At 40.4% G+C, this 20,000-nt stretch overlaps 2 protein-coding genes and 1 long non-coding RNA gene across 3 annotated transcripts in view; 1 reads left to right on the top strand and 2 right to left on the bottom strand.

The window, feature by feature from the left end:
* The window catches only part of LOC138050109 (phosphatidylinositol phosphatase PTPRQ-like), an 18,603-nt gene extending 18,558 nt beyond the window's left edge, over positions 1-45 (bottom strand). The window contains exon 1 of the mRNA XM_068896579.1: positions 1-45. This exon is cut by the window's left edge and continues 14 nt beyond it. The gene's annotated coding sequence lies outside the window, so the exon portion shown is untranslated.
* A 7,626-nt stretch (positions 46-7,671) lies between these two features.
* Positions 7,672-14,007, top strand: LOC138048529 (DNA polymerase eta-like). The gene is made up of 4 exons (XM_068894710.1): positions 7,672-7,821; positions 11,260-11,325; positions 12,421-12,587; positions 13,176-14,007. The coding sequence occupies exons 1-4, from the start codon at positions 7,672-7,674 to the stop codon at positions 14,005-14,007; spliced, it is 1,215 nt and encodes a 404-aa protein (XP_068750811.1).
* Positions 14,008-18,712: 4,705 nt separating this feature from the next.
* Positions 18,713-20,000, bottom strand: part of LOC138048885 (uncharacterized) — a 4,200-nt gene continuing 2,912 nt past the window's right edge. Inside the window, exon 3 of the long non-coding RNA XR_011132237.1 lies at positions 18,713-18,875. This is a non-coding gene — a long non-coding RNA (uncharacterized lncRNA). The remainder of the gene's footprint in view (positions 18,876-20,000) is intronic.

Here is a 20,000-nt window from a genome sequence, read left to right on the forward strand (position 1 = left end):
ATCTCTAAACTTTGGGAGGGAAGTTGGTTGCAGCTTATAAGGATGAGAAACAATATGTTACGTTAAAAATGATTATATTTCTTAGAAGGTATCCGCTTTTTGATTGGCTAATTCAAAATGCATGTTTCTTTCCTTTATTGAAAGACATAAAATGTAATCAATAGCTCACCAACCAAGTTTTCGCGGGCAATTAACGACTTAACGTGACAGCTACTTGTTTTTTCGAAGTTCACTTTATGGCCTTCGTGCATGCTTCATGAATTGAACTTGCAAAAATGTCGGCAGCAATTTTTACAACTGCACTTAAACTCAGTTAGTCAAAGGCTTATCTCTTTACATATCGAGTGATGCACGAGCGAGTGTTCGGAATGCGATCTCAAATTCCAAAGCAATCGATAAATCTGGTCACCGGTAAAGTATTCTACCCAAAAAAATCCACACAGAGAAATTTTTTGCATACAGAAGATCTTTAAGAGCTTTTTTTTTTGTATAATAAGCACTTATCCTCAGCTCATATAAGTAAATAAAAGGCCTTATGAAATACGTGCTTTTATCAAGTTCACTTATTTATACCTTACCTTAGTGATGTATCAGTTTTGCGATGAAAGTTTGACGCAGAGTTGTTTCTTTTCTGTCAAAGAGGCTTTCAAACGCTGCGTAGGCCGAAGAGTGGGCGGGGTGAATGCTGGTGACGAATTCACGCGTCAAACAGTTGAAACTGAGACTCAATCATTACTTTACTCGAATCGTTCAACTGAGGGATACCACGAAAAAAAATTGTTCCTAAAAGAATAAACTTCGTTAGTTTTGCTTCGAATAGGAGGTCCTTACGTGACGTCATCGCCCACATGCTGGTGGACGAAAACAAAAGATCTCTCTTTCGCTTCTTTTGTTCGTCCACCAGAAGTCGTACATTTCTCTATTGATATTGGTGTCTCTAGAGATTGGCTGAAAACGTCCTATACCGAAAACCGATTCTTTTGCCGTCAAATACGATCATTTGGAAATCGAATTACTTTGTTGTCCCTGCTCTGAACAAATATCCGATTTCTGTATGCAGAACTGTCAAGTGAGTGGAATCTTGTGTGTCAAACAGCTGTGTAGACACATCATGCAGAGCTCAGTTTCAATGCTGAATGCTGAGCAAATTTCAATACGGAGTTACCCTCCTAAACATCCGTTTTGTGTTTCAAATATATGCCATCTACTTGATAAGAACCTTCAGTTTTTGCAGCCAATCAGGCTCTACTCGACGAAAGGCGGATTTCCACTGTCGAGAATATTTATGCACGAGCACGTACGTAAACTTTAATTGGCTTTACGTACTTAAATAAAACAGAGACTTCGCATAAAATTTCGCGCATTTTGCGCGTGAACGCAAAAGTTAAGCCTCGCTTAAGGTGGAATTTTTACGCGCCTATGCGTACGTAAACTTTAATTGGCTTTACGTACTTAAATAAAACAGAGACGATGTATGAGGTTCAACTTTTACGTTCACGCGCGAAATTTTATGCATCGTTTTAATTACGCAAGTAAAGGCAATTAAAGTTTACGTACGCACAGGTGCGTAAAAATTCACGACCATGGAAATTTAACAACATGTTTTTACGTGAAATTACAAACGGGGAATGGCCTCCTGCCGCTTCTCATTAAAGTACAAAAATTTTCTTAGTAATTTATCTTTCTCCTTGATCGTCTGGAGCTTAAAGGCAACAAATGAGCTAATATCAAACGAGCTTCTTCCATCTCTTGAAGAAATTCATTTGGCTAGAATAATGGCTAGAATTAGATCAAATAATTTAAAGGGGCTATGTCACGTTATTGTAAAGTTTAAAACTCGAAAAGCATGGCCCCATAAAGGGGACATTAGCTCCAGGCATGCGCGTTGCCAAAATAATTTATTGCCCATGCGCAGTTGATCTCGAACGGCCTGGGCGCTAGCTCACAGAAAGTTTCAAGATGGCGGCTGAAGGCAAACGCTCTCGTCCAGAGAAAGGGTTTTTTAAGACGTTCGAAGAGGGGGTCCGTGTGAAATTGGAAAAGACTCATCGTAAAAATAACAAGTGTGATGAAAAAAAAAATCGAGGTAAGCACGAAATTTTAAACCAATTTTACGAACGCGATGGATACGAATTACTGCATGTGCTTCAAATTGTATATGGAAAGCTCTTGCTCTGAAGTTGATTGTGTTTTTAAGCGTCCTCATTTGTTTTGTAGATCATTGAGAGAGATAAAAATAGCAACAAAATAAAAATACACTTCATTGGATATTCAAACGAACATGATGAGTGGAGAGATGCTGATCAACTACAGAGTGATGAGAAACTTGCTCTTGGCCATTACAAGCCACGATTTCTCCCGAGCAATCAATCTTTGGAAGACAGGGCAGGTGCCATGTTCTGTGGTCTTGCTAGAAAAATAAAATTTGGCCTATTTTCAAGCAAAAGGGAATCTCCTGAAGTGCGAATAGAGGCATGCGTTGATATGGACATTTACCAGGCATATTTAGCTGACATTGGAGTGGTCAAGAAGTCAAGAGGAATTAATGTTCATTGCCTAAATGACAATAACCAGCTTTGTGATCTTTTGGGAAATAAATGGTATGAGAGGATACTGAACATCAATGGAGATTTCTGTTATGTAGTTGCAGGAACAGTACGATTTTGGCTTCATGAAAAGAATCCAGTTAAGGAATTTGTTTACATTGGGGAGAAACGTTTTGAAAGTCACATTCAGAATGACCTTGAACTTGTATTTACATATGTCCGTGGAGATGGCGTCGAAGTACAATATACCACTGATTCATGGAAGTAACATTGACTACATGTAGTTCAGTAACAAATTGCTGCTGGGTGAAAAGTATCATTGTATATGGGAACCCTATCAAAAATGATGAAGCATATAATCAACATGAAAATGTCTTTACTTCACAAAACAGGAATGACATTAATTTGAATATTCAAGTAGACAAACATCTACCGGTAATATGAAATATGAAAATTGGTTCACAAGTTTTTTTGAAATTACTCAAACTATTCTTTACACAATTTAAGAATCCCTACCTTGCATGCATGGTCCTACAGTAGGCATTTGAACATTTTCATATTGTTTAACCCACTTTCCATTTGCTTTAATCACATGGGATGGGGCACAATATGGTTGAATCCACATGTCTTACATTCTGACATTCAAGTCAAATTGTTGTGGCCCTGTGCAGCACAATTACTGCAGTTAAAATTTCTTTTTTTTCTTTGGCATCCAAGGTCCTCTAGATACTCCATCCGGTTTCTTTTCTGTGCAATTTGTGTTAATGCATCAAGACCTCTTTGGTTGGTTGACCTAAAGTAATCTTTTGTTGTTTTATCATTCAACTTTTCAAGGCCTTGCTGAGTGAAGGAGCAAATTTGGCCATACATTTTTAACAACTCGGGCACATGCCATAAAAGAGCGTGCATGTATGGAGTCACATGCTTGGTGTGATAGAGTGTCAAAAAGTGATCTATGAATGCCTTAGATTTCTGTTGAAATTGTTCAATACTATTGCTAAGATTTGGTGAACTCAGCATGTCAGTTATGGCCATAAATTGAGTCCACAACTTTGAAATTTCAACAGATTTGCTTTGATTGGGTAGTACTTGGGTAAAATCAATGTTCCTAAAAAATTTCAACTTTTCTGGGCCAGTTAAATCTCGCCATTTGAGTTTTTTTGAATCCTTACCGACAAACCACTTGAATGCAATTTCCAATGTATCGGTAAAATAAGACTCCCAGCCAGCCATGTACTTGTACTTTGATCTCTCAAATCCACCATTAAATGTTTTCTTTTTATCAATAGCATCTAGGCGTCGTAATTCTAAGATAAGCAGATTAATAAGATTGTCAGAAATCCTTAGAAACAGGTGTAGTGAGTCTATTATGACATGGTCGAGAGGAATAGATAGAAAAATGGGAACTTTCTTGACATTGTAGCCTTGATCAGCCCTTGCCCTACCCCTTGACATTTGTTTAATTTCTCGAACAGTACGTGCACCTTTTGAAATATCAATGAGAGACCATTCTTTTCTCTTGCCATACTTATCATTTCGTGGACATTTGCCCCAAATGCAAGGGTGGATTGCAGTTGTTGCACCAAGGCCAAAAACACAACCAAGGAATTTCCATTCCCCCCCCCCCCCCCCCTAAGAACCACACACTTTCAAAATGCAGTCTTCCCACTGATATTTCCCGTAGAGAACCCACGTCTTTCCTTATATCTGCCAGGGATTGTTCCAGTTTGTCATAGTTTTCTGACTCTTTAATTACAGCAATTAAATGATTCCCATCAGCAGACATTGCTTTTCCTCCTTCATCCAGCATAGTAAAGGTTATATTGATAACATATAATCTTTTGCCAATGTTAATGCCATCTCCAGATAGTTTTACTCTAATTTTATGATCAAGTTTGAAAGCTGCATTTGAGGGAGTGTTTTTAATTAAATTCTGTAATCTGATTTCCAACCTCTCCTTGATACTCTGCTGGACTCCATTTGTGTCACCAGGTGTTGGATATAAGTTCCATTTCCTATTAATTTCCCTGATCCTGTCTTGAATTTTCCAAGATCTAGGCAGATCCTTGCATATCATGGTAAGTTCATGGTATGCTTCATTTGAAACATTAAATCTCTCTTTGGTGTAGAGTAGTAAATTTATTTCATCAATGTCCTCATCAGTCAGTTCTTCAGTTTGAGATGAGGTTTCAATGTTCTCCTCCTCAACCAAGGTAAGGGTCTCATATTCAAGAGTGTTCTCATTAAATATTTCAATTTTAGTGGCCACAAAACTATGAAGCCCAAGAAATGACAGTGAAGTTTCACAATCTGTGACTATTTGTTTTCGAACTCTAGATTGATGCCTTTTGTTATAGTCTGAAAATGTTTTCTTTTTGGCAGGGCCTCTTGCTTTCTGTTCCTTCTGCAGTTTCATTAATTTCTGAACCAGTCTTTTAAATTTCTGTTTGAATTTACCAGTAATTTCCTTATTGTGAGCCTTTGCTTCCTGTAACTTCTCCTCAATTTTGGCTTTCTTGCACCTTTCCTCTTTAAGATCATCTTCAAGCTTTCTTTTCTGCCCCTTCAATTCACTGTTTTCATTTTGAAGTCTTACACAGTCGAGTTCATTATAATAAATCTTAAATTTCCAGCTTGAATATTTACCATAAGTCCACTGGGAAAAAAGCTTTTTTAACCCATTGCCTCCTTGGCTTTTGGCTTTTGCTAGTGCTTGATGTAATCTCCAGATCTTTGTTTTGAACACTTGTACTTGTAAGTCTAGAATTTGCTATCACACTAGGAACATTGCATTTCTGGCATACTTTTCCAATCAGAATCTTTAGAACGGAGCCTACTTTAGGCAGGTCGTCCTCATTCATTTGATTTCATTGGCTTCTTCTTCAGCTGATTTGTACATTTCGTAAAGAAGTTTACTACCGAAGCAAAAACAGAAATACATGAAACTAGGCACATGTTTCTTGTAAATTTTGACGATGGACATTCCGATAACAAAGTCCTACCATTACTACTACTGCTACAACTACTACTACTACTTACTTGTTGATATAGGCCTGAAAAGAGGTATAATACTCTGTGTGCGTATTATTCCCGCCATTACTATTTCCAGCATTTCCCTCGTCTTTCTCGTCGGTTGGCACGGCTTCCACGAGAAAAACCAAGGCAAGCGTAATCTCAAGCACAGAAAAGGCCTGAAGGTATCGTAGAATAGCAGACATCTGAAAAGCACCGCCGATTTTACATGTAATTTTTCGCCCGAAAGATTACGAATTTCGCACCATGTTCAGTAAGTCCCAGTCTTTCCGAATCCACCAGTACATCTGGAATAGCGGATGTCTTGAATGAGGTAGCCGCTCAAAGGTAATGACCGCGCTGAGTATTATCGGATATGATATTTTTCGAAGCCTGATTTACATGGATTTTTTTTCAGTTTTCGGATATATTTTTACATTTCTAGATAGAATAATACCTGGATGACCTAAATCCGTGCGTACATTTGAAGAAAGTAACTGATAACCGTGTCAAAATGTTTCATTTTTCTCAAAAATTTAACCTTTTCACCATTTTCACCAAAATTGGGGGCCTGGGGACGAAAAATAAAAATTCGAAGCAAATGCATATATGCCAAGTCTCCAGCTTTCGACTGGAGACTCCAGCTTTCAGACTCAATCTCCAGCTCTCCAGCCGAGCAAGCAAAATCTCCAGCTGAGCTTGGGTTAACAAATTTTGTCATACATGTATCATATAAAATTATATCACGTGCTCTGTTGTACGGCAACCTGTCTGATGGCACAAGCCCACTCGGCGCTTCCAAGAAGCATTTTAAGGATCAACTGAAGAACTCACTGGCCAAATGCGGCATATCGGACTTTGAAACCCTTGCCAGGAACAAAACTAAGTGGAGGACGGCGGTCAAGGCTGATGTGGTCAAGCTTGAGGACTGCCGAATGGAAGAACTCAAAGAACGTCGTCGCTGCCGCAAGGCGCAAATATCAGCGCCTGGATGCTATCCGTCTGATACATGTCCGAAGAACTCGGCGCAAGCAAATAGCAAGATTCAATGGACAGATTAAATGAACGATGATTTATTGGAATGCAAAGAGAAAGCTCTGGATTTGGCTAAGTCAAGCAACCCACCGCGGCTCGACTAGGGAAGTAAAAAAGGCTACATGGCTGTGATAAAAGATGTGCTGGAAACGATGGGATATTATGAGCTCGGTTTGTCAAGTCTGAATCTTCGCGACCAAGCTCAGAGGCTCGAGAAGATGCAAGACAGGAAAGGGGAGGTCGTACGCAACGACATTTTAGACTTGAAAGCACAGGGAATAGAATGGATAGATCAGAAAGTTTACTAAATAATAACAGTCATGATTTAGAAGCAGAAGCATATTTGCATATGGAAGACGTGACATCAAAGTCTAATTCCGTTCCCAAGAGACCAATCGCAAGTAACTCCTTTGTCAAAGAAGCGCTCAGATCAACAACAGTGAGCGCACACTTGGACTGTGGTATAAAAACATCTAAAATCTTTCCCAATCTACCGCAATTCGATGTGTGCCCGTCGGAAATCAAGGCCAAGATGTGGGGAAATATCAGCCACCAAAGATTTTGCGAGGAAATAAATAATATCTATAACGAGGTTGTTCATTTCCGAAGAAATATGTTTAATCTACTATCGGGCGGAGCGGGTAAACATTTCATCGAGGAGCTGACATTTTGGTTGATACAATTTAACTCCAATTCAGATAAGAATTCGGTCACCTTCAAAGCATTATTTTATGGTGCTTCCTTCGGTAATTTTACAAAAACCCTCAGCAACATTTAAGACCAAAGAACATAGTGTGGTGATAGAGCGGAGATAAGCTCTCTGGAGACAGGGTAACTTGAATAATTATGTTAATGAAGGTTTTGTAGCTCAGAGACATGATACTATCTGAGATCTTGCGACTTCATACATCAGTAAAGTGTGCAGAAATGTGGAGACAGAGCCACTCCTGCAACCACAAAAACAATGAAGTATTCAACCTTCAGTCCACTGATATAAGTCGAGAAGCGAGGATGGATATGAAGGCAGGAGGTTTTTGGACACCAGGAGTAATGGCATTCTTTGATGTACGTGTAACGCATGTTAACTCCCGGCCCAACCAGGGCAAGCACACAGCTACGATCTTCAAAGAGCAAGAAATACAACCAGAACTACAACCAGAGAGTGATGGATGTAGAGATGGGAACTTTCACACCACTGGTGTTTGGTACAAAAGGGGGCATGGGACGGGTGACTCGAAAACACTGACCCCCGGTCCATGGACCCCCCCACGGACCGGGTCCATGGACTGCCTTACGGACCGGTCCACGGACTATCTCTACGGACCCCCTCTACGGACCACCCCAAAAAACACAGAATTAAAAATAAAGAACAACTGAAAATTTGTTTATACCGGTTGTCTGGATAGACCACTCTTGCAGGTGAGATCTCAGCTCCGCAAAGCAGATAATTATAAAAACTAAGTTCTTCCGTCATCTGTTTGTTGTGTGTGTGTGGAATAAAAATACGTTTTAAAAAAAAAAGTTCTTCCGCCATTTTGTTCAGGACAGAGAAATCGTGAAGACTGGGGCGAGTTCACAAACCCGCGGGAGAATGATCCGAACATTTCAACAAAATGGCGGAGGGAAATATTAAAGAAAGAAAATGCAAATAGACTTACTTATTATCAATCTTTTTCGAAGGATTCCGGTCCACAGCTAAAGAAAGGGCAATATGTGATTAATAGACTTTGTATCGGAGCCTGAGCCTTAGTCTGTTGAATTTGCGGAGCGTTGCGGTTGAGATTTCGCCGATACGAGTGACACAAGTGGTCTATCCAGACAACTGGTAAGTCAAATCTTTAGTTTTTTATTTTCATTTCTATGTTGTTTTAGGGTGGTCTTACGACCTTTCTGATTACTAGTTCGGATGCTCTCCCACTGAGCTGTAGGAGATGATTCATTCAAAATATTTTCTTCGCTCAAACTTCTAAACCTACTCGCAGCCATTTTTGTGCTCAACAAAAATAACACAATCTCGTCCCCAGCTTTTCTCGGTCAACGGTTCAATAATTTGCAGCGGGCTGCACTTTTGACGTCATTTTGACGTCATCGGTTCAATAATAGGGAGCTTACGAAACGACGACTCCGACGGCAACGACGACGCTACAAAACAATAGGTTTAGTGTGCAAAAGCAATGGCTCTGCACGCTCTGCACGTGCGTTTTACATTTTAGTACATTTCTTTGCCGTCATCTCCTAAATGACGACGTGAAATGATGAAATTCAAGGTACTGTGGAGGACGTTAGCACATGACGATGAATTTTTAGTTCTCTCTCTCTACGCTTCCAACCCATTCATACCAGTTTAATTCCTCGACAGTTACTGCACATTTTTAACGCCAAACGACATGAAATAGTTTCTTAGTGATATGAATAACGCGAACTTGTATTTTTAAATGAAGTCCTCGTAGCCGTCGTAGTCCTCGTTTCGTAAGCTCCCTAATCTGCAGCGGGCTCCACTTTTGACGTCATTGATTCAATATGACGAAGTTTCTTTCCAAATTTGGTGAACAGCAGCTGGTTATGGTGAATTATGCGTGTGGTTCTAACCAATCAGAAACGGGGAAATATTTTGAATGAATAATAATCAGATTTGTGGGATCTCCGCTCTAGTGTTCGTCTCCTTTGTTTGACTCGCTATAACGGGATTCCAATCCATGCAACGTTGGTTAGAGGCGGGTATTCTCACTGCTGAATTTTTGGTTGGGGCGTGGGCAGTAAACATTAATAGTATCTGCCGTTTTCAAGATTTAGAGAGATTTAAGCCTACCGGCTCTCACGTACGACGCAAACGCAAGAAAATACACGTCGGGGGCGGAACCAGCATTTTTCTTAGGAGGGGTGCACCACTAAGGAATGGCGTAGCTGACTGGTGACGGGTTTTTTTTGCAGAATCCCAGTTCTGTTAGAAAGCCGCAAATCATCTCGGGAGGAGGGGGGGGTGCGCACCCCCTGCACCCTCCCCCTAGATCCGCCCCTGTGTCACAAAATTCCTTTTTCTTTAGTGCTTTGTTTCGTTAGTTCATAGTTTATTCCGCTCGTGTTAATTACTTAGTGTTAATTTCGTATCGTAGTTTACCGCAATTAGTACATTAGAGAATAGTTTGTTAGTCTATTTGTTCTTTTAAGTCTCCATTGTGGAGATGCTTTTGTAACTTTTGGTTCGTTAGGGTCGTGTTTTAACAATAGGTTTTTCAATAAGTGTTGATGTGGTGTGCATTGTTATGTAAAGATATAAATGTAAGTAGCGTGTTGTAAAGGCGGGTGGAAAAAGGTCAGTTGACGAGAAGACTGCTAGGAGAAGGAAAGCCGGAGAGAAGTCAAAGTGGAAAGGTGAAAGTTTAAAGAAAGTGGAAAAGAGAAACACTGCCAAGAGTCATTGGTGGGAGCCGACCGCGAAATTCCCAGACAAAACTCCTTTGTCGGCGGTGGCAAGTATATTTATAGAGGAAGTTTTTGGAGAAAAAGTTCGGCGACGAAAGTGAGAGTCTTGTGGACTGACAGAAGACGTGTCTACGTTCGTTGGTTTGCTGAAAGTGGAAGTGGATGGTTGCAGGATTAGCCGGTTGGACTTACAAGAACCTTGAGAAGGCACGAAGGCTGACGGAGAACTGAACTTATTGTCTGTAAATATTGTAGTAAAGTATTTAGTTCATTTCGTATTGTCGTTTAAGTATATATTAGCATTAAGTAAATCTAAGTAAGATTAGTTAATTTAGAGATAGTAACTGTCGTAACTGTTTTACTTATAGTTAACTTTTATCCTTAAATAAAGTCGTACGCGTTTACTAAAAATTTATGCTGTGTTGCGGGTTTGTGGGAAGGGGTGTGAAATACGTTGCTTTACCCTTAGTTTTCTCTTATTTTCTTCTCGCTATTTCGCGAGACCCAGGGGATCGCGAACCGTCACACCCTGCACGTGCGAGCCACCTCAACGCAAATGCAAACGCAAGCGCAGACGCAAGAAATGGAATTGTTTTCATATTCTTGCGTTTGCATTTCACACGTGTGAACCGGTGAATCGCAAACGCAAGGCAAAAAGAAACCACTGGTTCATTGTCGTCAACCATCTATGAAAGAGGAATTGAACTACGCCTGCTTGTCTTACTTCCCTTGCGTTTGCACTGGACGTGTGAACTTCGTATCGTTTGCATTTGCATTTGCGTTCTACGTGTGAACCAGGCTTTAGCGTGACGTGTATGGCAAACGGGGAACGTTAGCGTCATACAGGCTTCTTGTCATAAGGAGAAAAATTCTCTTCTTCTGACTCGTTGACTTCTGACTCTGACAACTGATAAGTTGACAGCTTTTGCTCTTTTTGGGAAAACGCAAATGTTAATCTGGCGTTGCCGTTTGCCGCAAACGTGAAGCTAAGGGTGCCTTCGATTGACCGTATTCCGGAATAGGAATGCATGGAATCGAAGTTAGAAATCCTTCGTTCTTACCGAAAGTCACAATAAAATTGTCAAACACCTGATAAATGCTATTTTAAACATATGTTTATTATCCTTGTTGCCTCAAAACGCCAGACAAACCGTTTTAAGTCATCACTCCAAGTATTCTTTTTCCGGAATAGGGTCAATCGAACGCGCCGTAAGACTCACTAATCTCTCTATTATGTTTGCAGGTGAAATATTGGCTTGAACAGCTGGCTAGTGAACTTCATGAGCGTCTCGCAAAGGAATCAGAATTGGTAAGATTAAGGGCCACTTCATTCGACTGTCAAAAATGTGGACCAAAAGATTAATAATTAAGGGCTTCTTCCCTTCATCCTCATTTCCGGTTATGGCAAAAGCTCCCTCAACACGAGCAACGCTTCTGTGGCTATTTTAATGTCACAAATATATGTAGCTCTGCACGGGTACAGCAAATATTTGCCAAAAACATATTTATCCGCGGGATAGAAACGACATAGTAGTAGTGAGTAGACAGACAGGATAACATAGATGGCGCTGAGGAAGGGCTAACGATCGAAACCTCAGCTTTCGAATTTCTTATACCATGATTGTTTACCATTTACAAAAAATTTCCGGAAATTTCGGTGGAAATTCCATTTAACTCAGGTCCGTTCGCCGCCCAGTGATTGCGATTTTACGCGCCAAAATTTAAAAATGTGGCCGTGAATAGCCAGGAAGTGGTAAGACCTTTCAAAAGTTGTAAATGGAACACACATTTCCATCGGAAAGATTCCAACGGGAAAACAGGACCACTTTTTCAGAAGTTCCATTTATTCCGGAAATCTTCCAGTGGAACGAACCAAAAACGTGTGTTCCATTTACATCCCAACCGGAATTTCCGAAGTTTCTTGGTAAATGGAAAACGCCCCATATCACCTCAGTTGAAAACCCCATTTCTGTGTTATAAAGATGGCGCCTCTCGCACACGCCGCCATCTTGGTCGTAACGAGAGGGGCTCGGGCCTACTATCGTTGTGCGTAGTGTAGAGGATATCTCTCGCGGACTGCATTTTAGCGCTCCGAGTTCGAATCCCAGCTCGTGCGCTCCAATGTTCACTCAGCGTTTCATCCATTCGCTGTGGGTAAAATCAGTACCGGTATCCCTGGGAACAAGTTGTGCAGGCGACGGAATCGGAGTAGCGCCCAGCCCTGCCGTGAGGTACGGTAATAGCTAAAGAAAAAGGCTTCGGCTTCGGTCGGCCTCTTGTCTTTAAATTCTATTGGACATAAGATTTGTAACGTCTTCATATTCGCACGAGCAAATAAACAATTGTCTCATGAAAATTCCTCGTGTCAAAGTCTTCACGACAAGAATTTTGTTTTGGCTTTCAGAATAACGGAGAGGCGAAATTGTTGGGTGTCGGTTTCAAGACGGAGAGCAACACATCCTTTACTCGATCTTGTCACCTGAAAGATTCAAGTGCAGTACAAATCGCCAAGGATTTGTACAATCTTCTGGTTCCATTTAATTCAACCAAGGATAAGAAAACCAACATTTGGTGAGTAAAGCGGAGAACTTTTTATTCAAAGGGAATCTCAACTTGGTAAGAACAGTTTGTGTGAGATAAATTAGGTGTCGTCTATGAGCGTTGCTCGTTTTTTGGCTCAACCCCCCCTGACGGCTATCAAAGCCTCTTCAAAGTTGAGCCAATTAAGTCAATCATGCAAGTATCATAAAAACAGAGCCAACACTGTCAAAAGTATAACGGTGTCTCGTGTTCTTGCAACCATGACTGAGTCTTGTGTCGCTAATGTCCCTCAGATTCCAAGTTAATAGATAGCCTCGATCTGCTGTGTATGACCCACTCTAAAAAGAATGTTGTAATAAAATCAAATATGCCGTAAAGCCAAAGAAATCGCTGTGGCTAATCAGAACAAACTTAGAGATGTAAACCAATGAGAATATGATGGAAGAACCTACGGCCTGCGCGAAGTGCGGGAAAACGACGCGTGTTGTTAAAATACATATCAGCCACTCAGAAAGCATGGGAATGCGAAACCAAAGCAACAAGGTATTTGCCTTGAAGGCTCAAATGAAAACCGCTATTTCATCGAAAATAGTTTATTAGGCTTTCTGAAATTTTCAGGTATCCGGAAATCGTTGTCATAAACATTTCAGCTAGCAAATTTGAAGAAATATCTCAAAATAGCACGCCCTCTATAAGGTCCTTTTTAAACAAGAAAACCTGCACAGAAGTTGCTGCAAACGCACCAAACGATGAGGTGGTTTGTTCTTTGCTGAGTGCCGGAGAAAGTGTTGAAAACGTGCCTTCATCTGGTCTCCAAGTAGGATACGAAAACCGTGGGATTCAGTTTCCCGGAATTAACAACGAAACGGAAGACAGTACGAGAGATGTTAAGACTGCTTCAAACTGTAAAGTTAGGAACAATGATCCCGTAAACAAGAAAGGGATTGAAGCATTTTTTCCAACCGCGAAACGGATACAAAGAGTGTGCGAAGGAAATGCCACAACCCATACCAAAACTGTAAACTTGACAGCTCCGTTTTGGAAAGCTTGCCGGATTGCATACAGCGCAAAATTCAAGTCTTTTCTTAAAAACAAGAATCAAGTTGAACTGAATGAAGAAGAAGCCTGCTTTGGTTCACCGGCTTCATCGCCTGTCAAAGATTCGGCCAGCGGTTTGCGCTTGAATACACAAGCCGAACGTAGCAACGCATCGGATGGACCTCGTGACAGCTATGACAACGAAGCGGAGCATAGCAACGCAGAACTTGTGAAATGCGAAAAGTGCAGTTTGGAATTTTCTCCCTGGCATATGCCCGAGCATTCGGACTACCATTTTGCGGTCGAGCTGCAACGATTCGAACGAAGTTCAGCGGGAGCTTCGAGTTTTTCGGCTGAGCCGCCGAAGAAAAAACAACGGACTACTATTGAGTCGTTTTTTTCACCAAAGTAGCTGCTTGTAAATAGAGTGAAGCATTTTTCAATATCGGTTTAAGATGGCTTACACTTTATCCAAATGTCTTTTATTTTCTAAGACGTAAATATCAAAAAATTGTAAATGCTAGGTAACTGTAACTATTGATGATGTGAGTGAGTATGGAGCGTTTTCATTCACGTGAGCAGCAGCCATATTGGCATAAAAATAGAGTGTCGTAAAACCAAAACCAAAGTAATTACTTTGGCCAATCAGAAGGACGGAGACAATCCAGTAAACCAATCAAAACTCGAAGTAATTACAGGTAGCCGACACAAAGCGCGGGAAAATGTGCACGCGCGATCTTCGATTGGTTTGGTTTCACTTCTGATTGGTTGAAAAAGTGGCGCGAGAACTTTGAACCAATCATTGAGTGAAGTAATGCAAAACCAAAGCAATTCACTGATTACTTTCGACACTCAATTTAAAACCGCTCTACATATGAATAAAAACCAATTTTCATAAGAAGAACTTCGCTCTTAGACTCGATTTGAAGAGGAAACAGACATGACCTCGGAAAAATGGCCTATCTTTAGAATTCTTAGCTCACATTGTAGGGCGTGAGCGAGATAGAATAATCGCGAAAGACTTAGGATTGTGCAAAGTTATATTTTGAGGTGACGTTGTCGTGGACGTCGCCGTCTTCGTTTTGAAAACTCCCAAATAGTTGATTTTCATCTCTTGGCGATGACGTAATGCACAATTGCTGGTGGACGAACAAAGGGAGCTAATAAGAGATCTTTTGCTTTCGTCCACCAATATGGCGGCGATGACGTCACGTGAAAACCACCAATGAATGACATAGCTAAACTTTGACATCGAATCCTGCGGATAAAAACATTCTAGCTTCCCAAGGCATTTCTTAAAAACGGTGTACATTCCACGCACATTGCATTTCTTTTTTAATCTTATGCAACACGTTTTCCGCAAGAAATTTAATCCATAATGAGATCCGACTCTACGTGTTGAATGGCCTGTTTCAACAATGAACATGGCATGAAACACTGTTCAACATTTGTTGATCAACAAATGTTGAACCGTGTGTCACCGGCGTAACCCACTATGGACGGATGTTAGTCCCATATTTTTTACTATTATAGGTATCTTTTATAGCTAAATGAACCAAAGATTTATAATAATGCTTGGATTATTTGTTTATGCTTAATTCCTTAAAATAATAGAAAGCAATGCAGCTGTAAATTCTCGCTATCTAAATTGTGTTTATTATGTATTTAAAAAAGTAGATCCAAGTCTGAATATGGCTCCTTTGGGGAATTAAATGAATCCGATATTTTTAATGCAATCCCCCGTCACTGATCTTTTTGTGATTGTTCCCGTTCCATGTAACTTGTTCCAGTGGGGTCCACCCGTTCACGAATATGTGATGCACGTAAGCTATTTAAAAGTTTGCAAAATAATGATTCAAAGAACACGAAACCCCGTGCGTCCCAAAAGCACACTTGTTCAATCCTCAGATGTATTTAGAGATCGTTACACTAAGCACGAATTTGCCGTAGGGAAGTTTAAACAACGACTACGGCTACGAAAACGCCAAAGACACAAAGCAAGAAGGTTGCTGGCTAAAAAAGCAAAAGTAATCGTGCTGCACGTGAAGCACGAATTTCCGTGCATTTCTTTACCGTACTCCACAAAACAAAATTGATTAAACCATTAATTTTCTATGTTCCTTTAAAACCGTTCGTATCCATCCAGTTACAGGATAGTTCGCCCGTATTGTACAAGGTGAACAAGACGGAATAATCTCGAAATACTTTCGATAGCGCTATGTTATATTTTGGAGTGACGTTTTCGTTGCCGGACGCTGCCTATTTGTCCTTGCTTTATTTAACTTCCTATTAACGCATCGAAAAACGAGCATTTTCAAACGACAACGAATTTGTGTGGATGGAGCGAAAACGTTTCCTGGATGTACTGCGACAATTTTACCTTTCCTTTGCGAGAACTTTACTACAGAATAAAAATCAGTTAATAGAGCGGTTTTAAATTGAATGTCGTAAAACAAATACCAAAGTAATTACTTCAACCAACCATAGCAGATGCAAACAGTACAATGAAACAATCCAAAACCCAAGCAATTCCAGGTACGTTGCTCAAAGCGCGAGAAAAATCGCGCGTGCAAAACGTGGTTTTGGTTTTCCTTTTCATTTGTTGATAAACTGGCGCGGAATTAATTCTTTAACCAATCACTTAGCGTAGAAATTGCAATCGCGTAATTATTTTCGACAGTCATTTTGAAAACTGCTCTACTTTCATTCTTAATTGCTTTCAAATAACCAACGTGGTTGAATCAAAAGAAACTCTTATTAGAAGGAAAGAATTTCTAATAACATGTATATGTTGATACTGTACGTGTGTAACCTTAGACAAGGCAACTATATATCTACCTTAAAAAACTAGGGCCTGCCCTTGGAATGAACAATGCTGTCGAGATTAATTTCCTAAAAACGACCTGTTTTGTTAACGAACTCGTACGATGTTGAGTACAATTTAGAATTAATAAATACGAGTAGAAATGTGAAAGTTCTCCGGACTTGTTGAACACGACTAGTATCTATTATTGTACGAGCAGATGTGGTTACCAATATTTTTGTGTATAAACTGTTAACTGTTTCCCTTGGGACCAGTCATTAAGTGTTTTGTTATACCTCCCAACTCAAAAGACAACAATACACGGATTCTTACACGGAATTTGCTGCTGTTTCAAAGGTGTACCTCCTGATTACGTGCGAGTCGAAAGTTCAAGTCGTTGTTTTCCTGGGAAGTTAGCGAGTTTTGACCCATGACATGTGACACGTTCTCCTCCAATCGGAAAACGTAATTGAGTTGGGAAGTATAACAATCTTGTTTGTACTATCTTCTACTGTACTGTACTGTACTCTACTTCTACTTCTACTGTATATGAATAGATTTGCATTCGCCTAAGAACTACATTCGTATCAAAAATCATGCGTCTTCTTCTATAATCGATAAATAACGGATCTTTTCGTGTGATCATCCCGAAATCTTCACGCCGGCTTTTTTGATCGGACTACATGGCATGCCTTGTACGTTAGCCTGTTTTGCGCTTTCCGGGAAGTTTTAACGCCTTGTGAAACTTAATTAGTAAAAACTTGTGCTGAACGTGCGGTATGAAGTTTGGTACATTTCTTTCGTGTGCTTCGCACAAGAACAAAGAAAATGCATTTTTTTTGGGTTGACGATTGCGTAAGCATTCAACAGTCAGTCTTACTGCGACGAAACGCCGAAAAAGTTTCCTCTCCAACATTGTACAACGCGAACAAGATAAAGTGCTCCCAAAATAGTCACATACACCCAAATGAGTGCTTTCAACTGATGTTTTCGTTAGCGTTGTCTTTGATGCTAGAGCTCTCTTTTACCTTGGGCGTGGAGGTGAAGTTTTCATCAGTTGATAAAGATTACAAAATGGACCTTTTCAAGGTAAACAACGCCATTTTGAAAATGAAGCAAACATTGTTGTCCAATCATTCGCTGATGATGTAGCTGGGGCGAGTGTCTAACCCTATTTTTCATTTTTCATACTATTTCCTGTATTCTAGCATAATGCAGTAAACTTGGTTTAAACACAAATGCATAAAAAATCAAAAACAACGATTATATAGCCCTTACCAATAGTCCATTTGACAGTTGTGTGTTCAGTTACCTGGCGTTTAAATGAAAGTGAGGCCTATGTTGACCTTGTTTTGATAGAAACCTCACTGCTTTTCTTCTGTAAATTCTGCAACAACATCATTAACATAAGAAAAGGAGGGAGGTCTGTATCATAACAAGGTCAACACCAGCCTCACTTTCATTTAAAGGCCAGGTAACAATTGTAAAGAGGTCTATTTGAGATCTGTATGGGTAGAAAATTCTAAAATAACAATGACCACAACCAGGTTTTCTGAGCCCGCGAGACTGACCACCCCCCAGCAAACCAATGCTTTAACGAAAACCGCTGGTCAGCAACCTGGTTCTGGTCATTGCTGTCTAAGGTCTTCCGTATGGCTACAGAGATCTTAGAGAGATTGAACATCACGTTTACGATAAACGGCAAACGTCGGACTAAAATTTGCGTTTTGCCAAAAATTGAAGAAATTCGTTTGATATGAGTTTATTTCTTGCGTGTTAGCAGCAGGTGTCAAGTAACTTTTCATAAGAGAGAGACGAGGTAGAATTAATTTTAATGTGGCTTATGACAAGCAGCACCACACCGTTTCGCGTTTTCCGTTTTCCGTTTCACGTAAATGCGATGCTTTATCTTTCCATTATATTTGAAATTTTACCGTGAAAAGGCGTACGTTCCTGGTAACCAGCCCAGGTAGGTTACCAAGCTGTATGAATAGTTTGGACGGAGCTATTGAACATAAGAACCGTGCACTAAAGAACTACGCAGAATTAATGCTAACAGTAACCCTTGCCCAACGACTTCGACGAGAAGTATTTCTTCCTAATAAGGACATGAAATGACCAATTTTTTTGGCTATTTCCTGGATAATAGCTATCATGAGTTTACACACCGAACAACGCGAAATGGTTGCAAAGCGCCCAAGTTTATATTAGGGAATTAAAGATCCACTACGGCGACGGCCACTTATAGGCTCTCTTTCAAGTTAGTTCAGTAACCGTCACTTCTTTGGAGTGTATTGGAGTTACTTGAGAGATTCTCAGCCAACGTGCTTCGAAAGATGTCTTTCTTCTCAGTTTCCAAAATTGTATTATTTGCCTCCTGTGCTTCTCTCCTAGGGCCTCTTTTATTTTGCGCATGCGCTGAAAAAACTCCTCCACTAGCATGTTCATTTCTTTTTGTAGAATTTCCTTGAAATTTACTGGAAATCAAAAATATATTAAACTTAAAGTGCACCTAAACTCAAATGTTTTTAGTCTACGATATTGATCTCTCCACCGAAAGCAAACATGTCTGACGATTCTTACCGCAAATTTTCGCTTCTTATCTGCCGGGCAAGACGCGCAAAGTCATCAAAACTAGCAGCAATTAATTTGGACCCACAGGCAATGGTCTATTCTAGATTTTACTTCACAAACTGCTTTGCAATGCAGTCTTCAAAACACATATTACCAAGGTATTTTTTGCTAAAAAAAACCACTGTCAACGTTTTACACGGGAGTCCGGGGTAGCACGTGATTCTCATAGACTAATGAACTTGTGGTCCTCAATAGAAGCCCGCCAATAACACTGGAACTCCGTGTCCTGCTCTTTTCGATCAGTGTGTGGCATCTTTATCCCCGGGAAAGGGATTGGGGGGGGGGGACTCCCATATAAAAAGGGGAGGGATGCTCGTCGTCTCGCTTAGGGGTGTAAATTTCGGATATTGGTCTCACTTAAGGTGTTCTGGGCAAAACGCCATCATATTTAGCCATGAAGGTCTCCCTTAGGGTTGCGCCCGAAGAAATATAAATGTGTATATTTATTTTAGGGGTCAAAAGAAGTCTGGGCCACGCCCAGATTGGTCTCCTTTAGGGGGTTAATTAGAATCCCTCCCCATTGTATATGGGAGTCTTCCCCGAGGATCTTTAACGTCCCACGGAGTTTTTTGAACAAAAAGGGTTGTGAGACTGGGGCTACGGTTTACAGTCCTTATCCGAGAAGACTTGAAAGTCTAACCATTTGCGGATGTAACTACAAAGGCAGCAGTTTCTCCTCAGTTGGTTTAAGACCCTGAGTTTTGGTCCGGCCGGAATCGAACTCGCGACCTCCCGCATTGTAGCCCGACGATCAACTAGCCTGAGCCACCGGTGCGCGGAACATTATTATGTAACCAACGGTAGGCTCGTTTGGTAAAAAAATAGTCATACTGATGAATTCTCCAAGGGAATGTTTTAAAACTTTGAACGACTTTTGAACACTATTTTGAAAATTCGAGCAACGTTTGAGTGCTTTTTTTGCCAGTTTTGAAGCACTGTTTTTTTAGAATTTTTCCCAGCGCAATGGG

This window comes from Montipora capricornis, chromosome 5 (assembly GCF_036669925.1).
Source record: "Montipora capricornis isolate CH-2021 chromosome 5, ASM3666992v2, whole genome shotgun sequence".
Lineage (NCBI taxonomy): Eukaryota > Metazoa > Cnidaria > Anthozoa > Scleractinia > Acroporidae > Montipora > Montipora capricornis.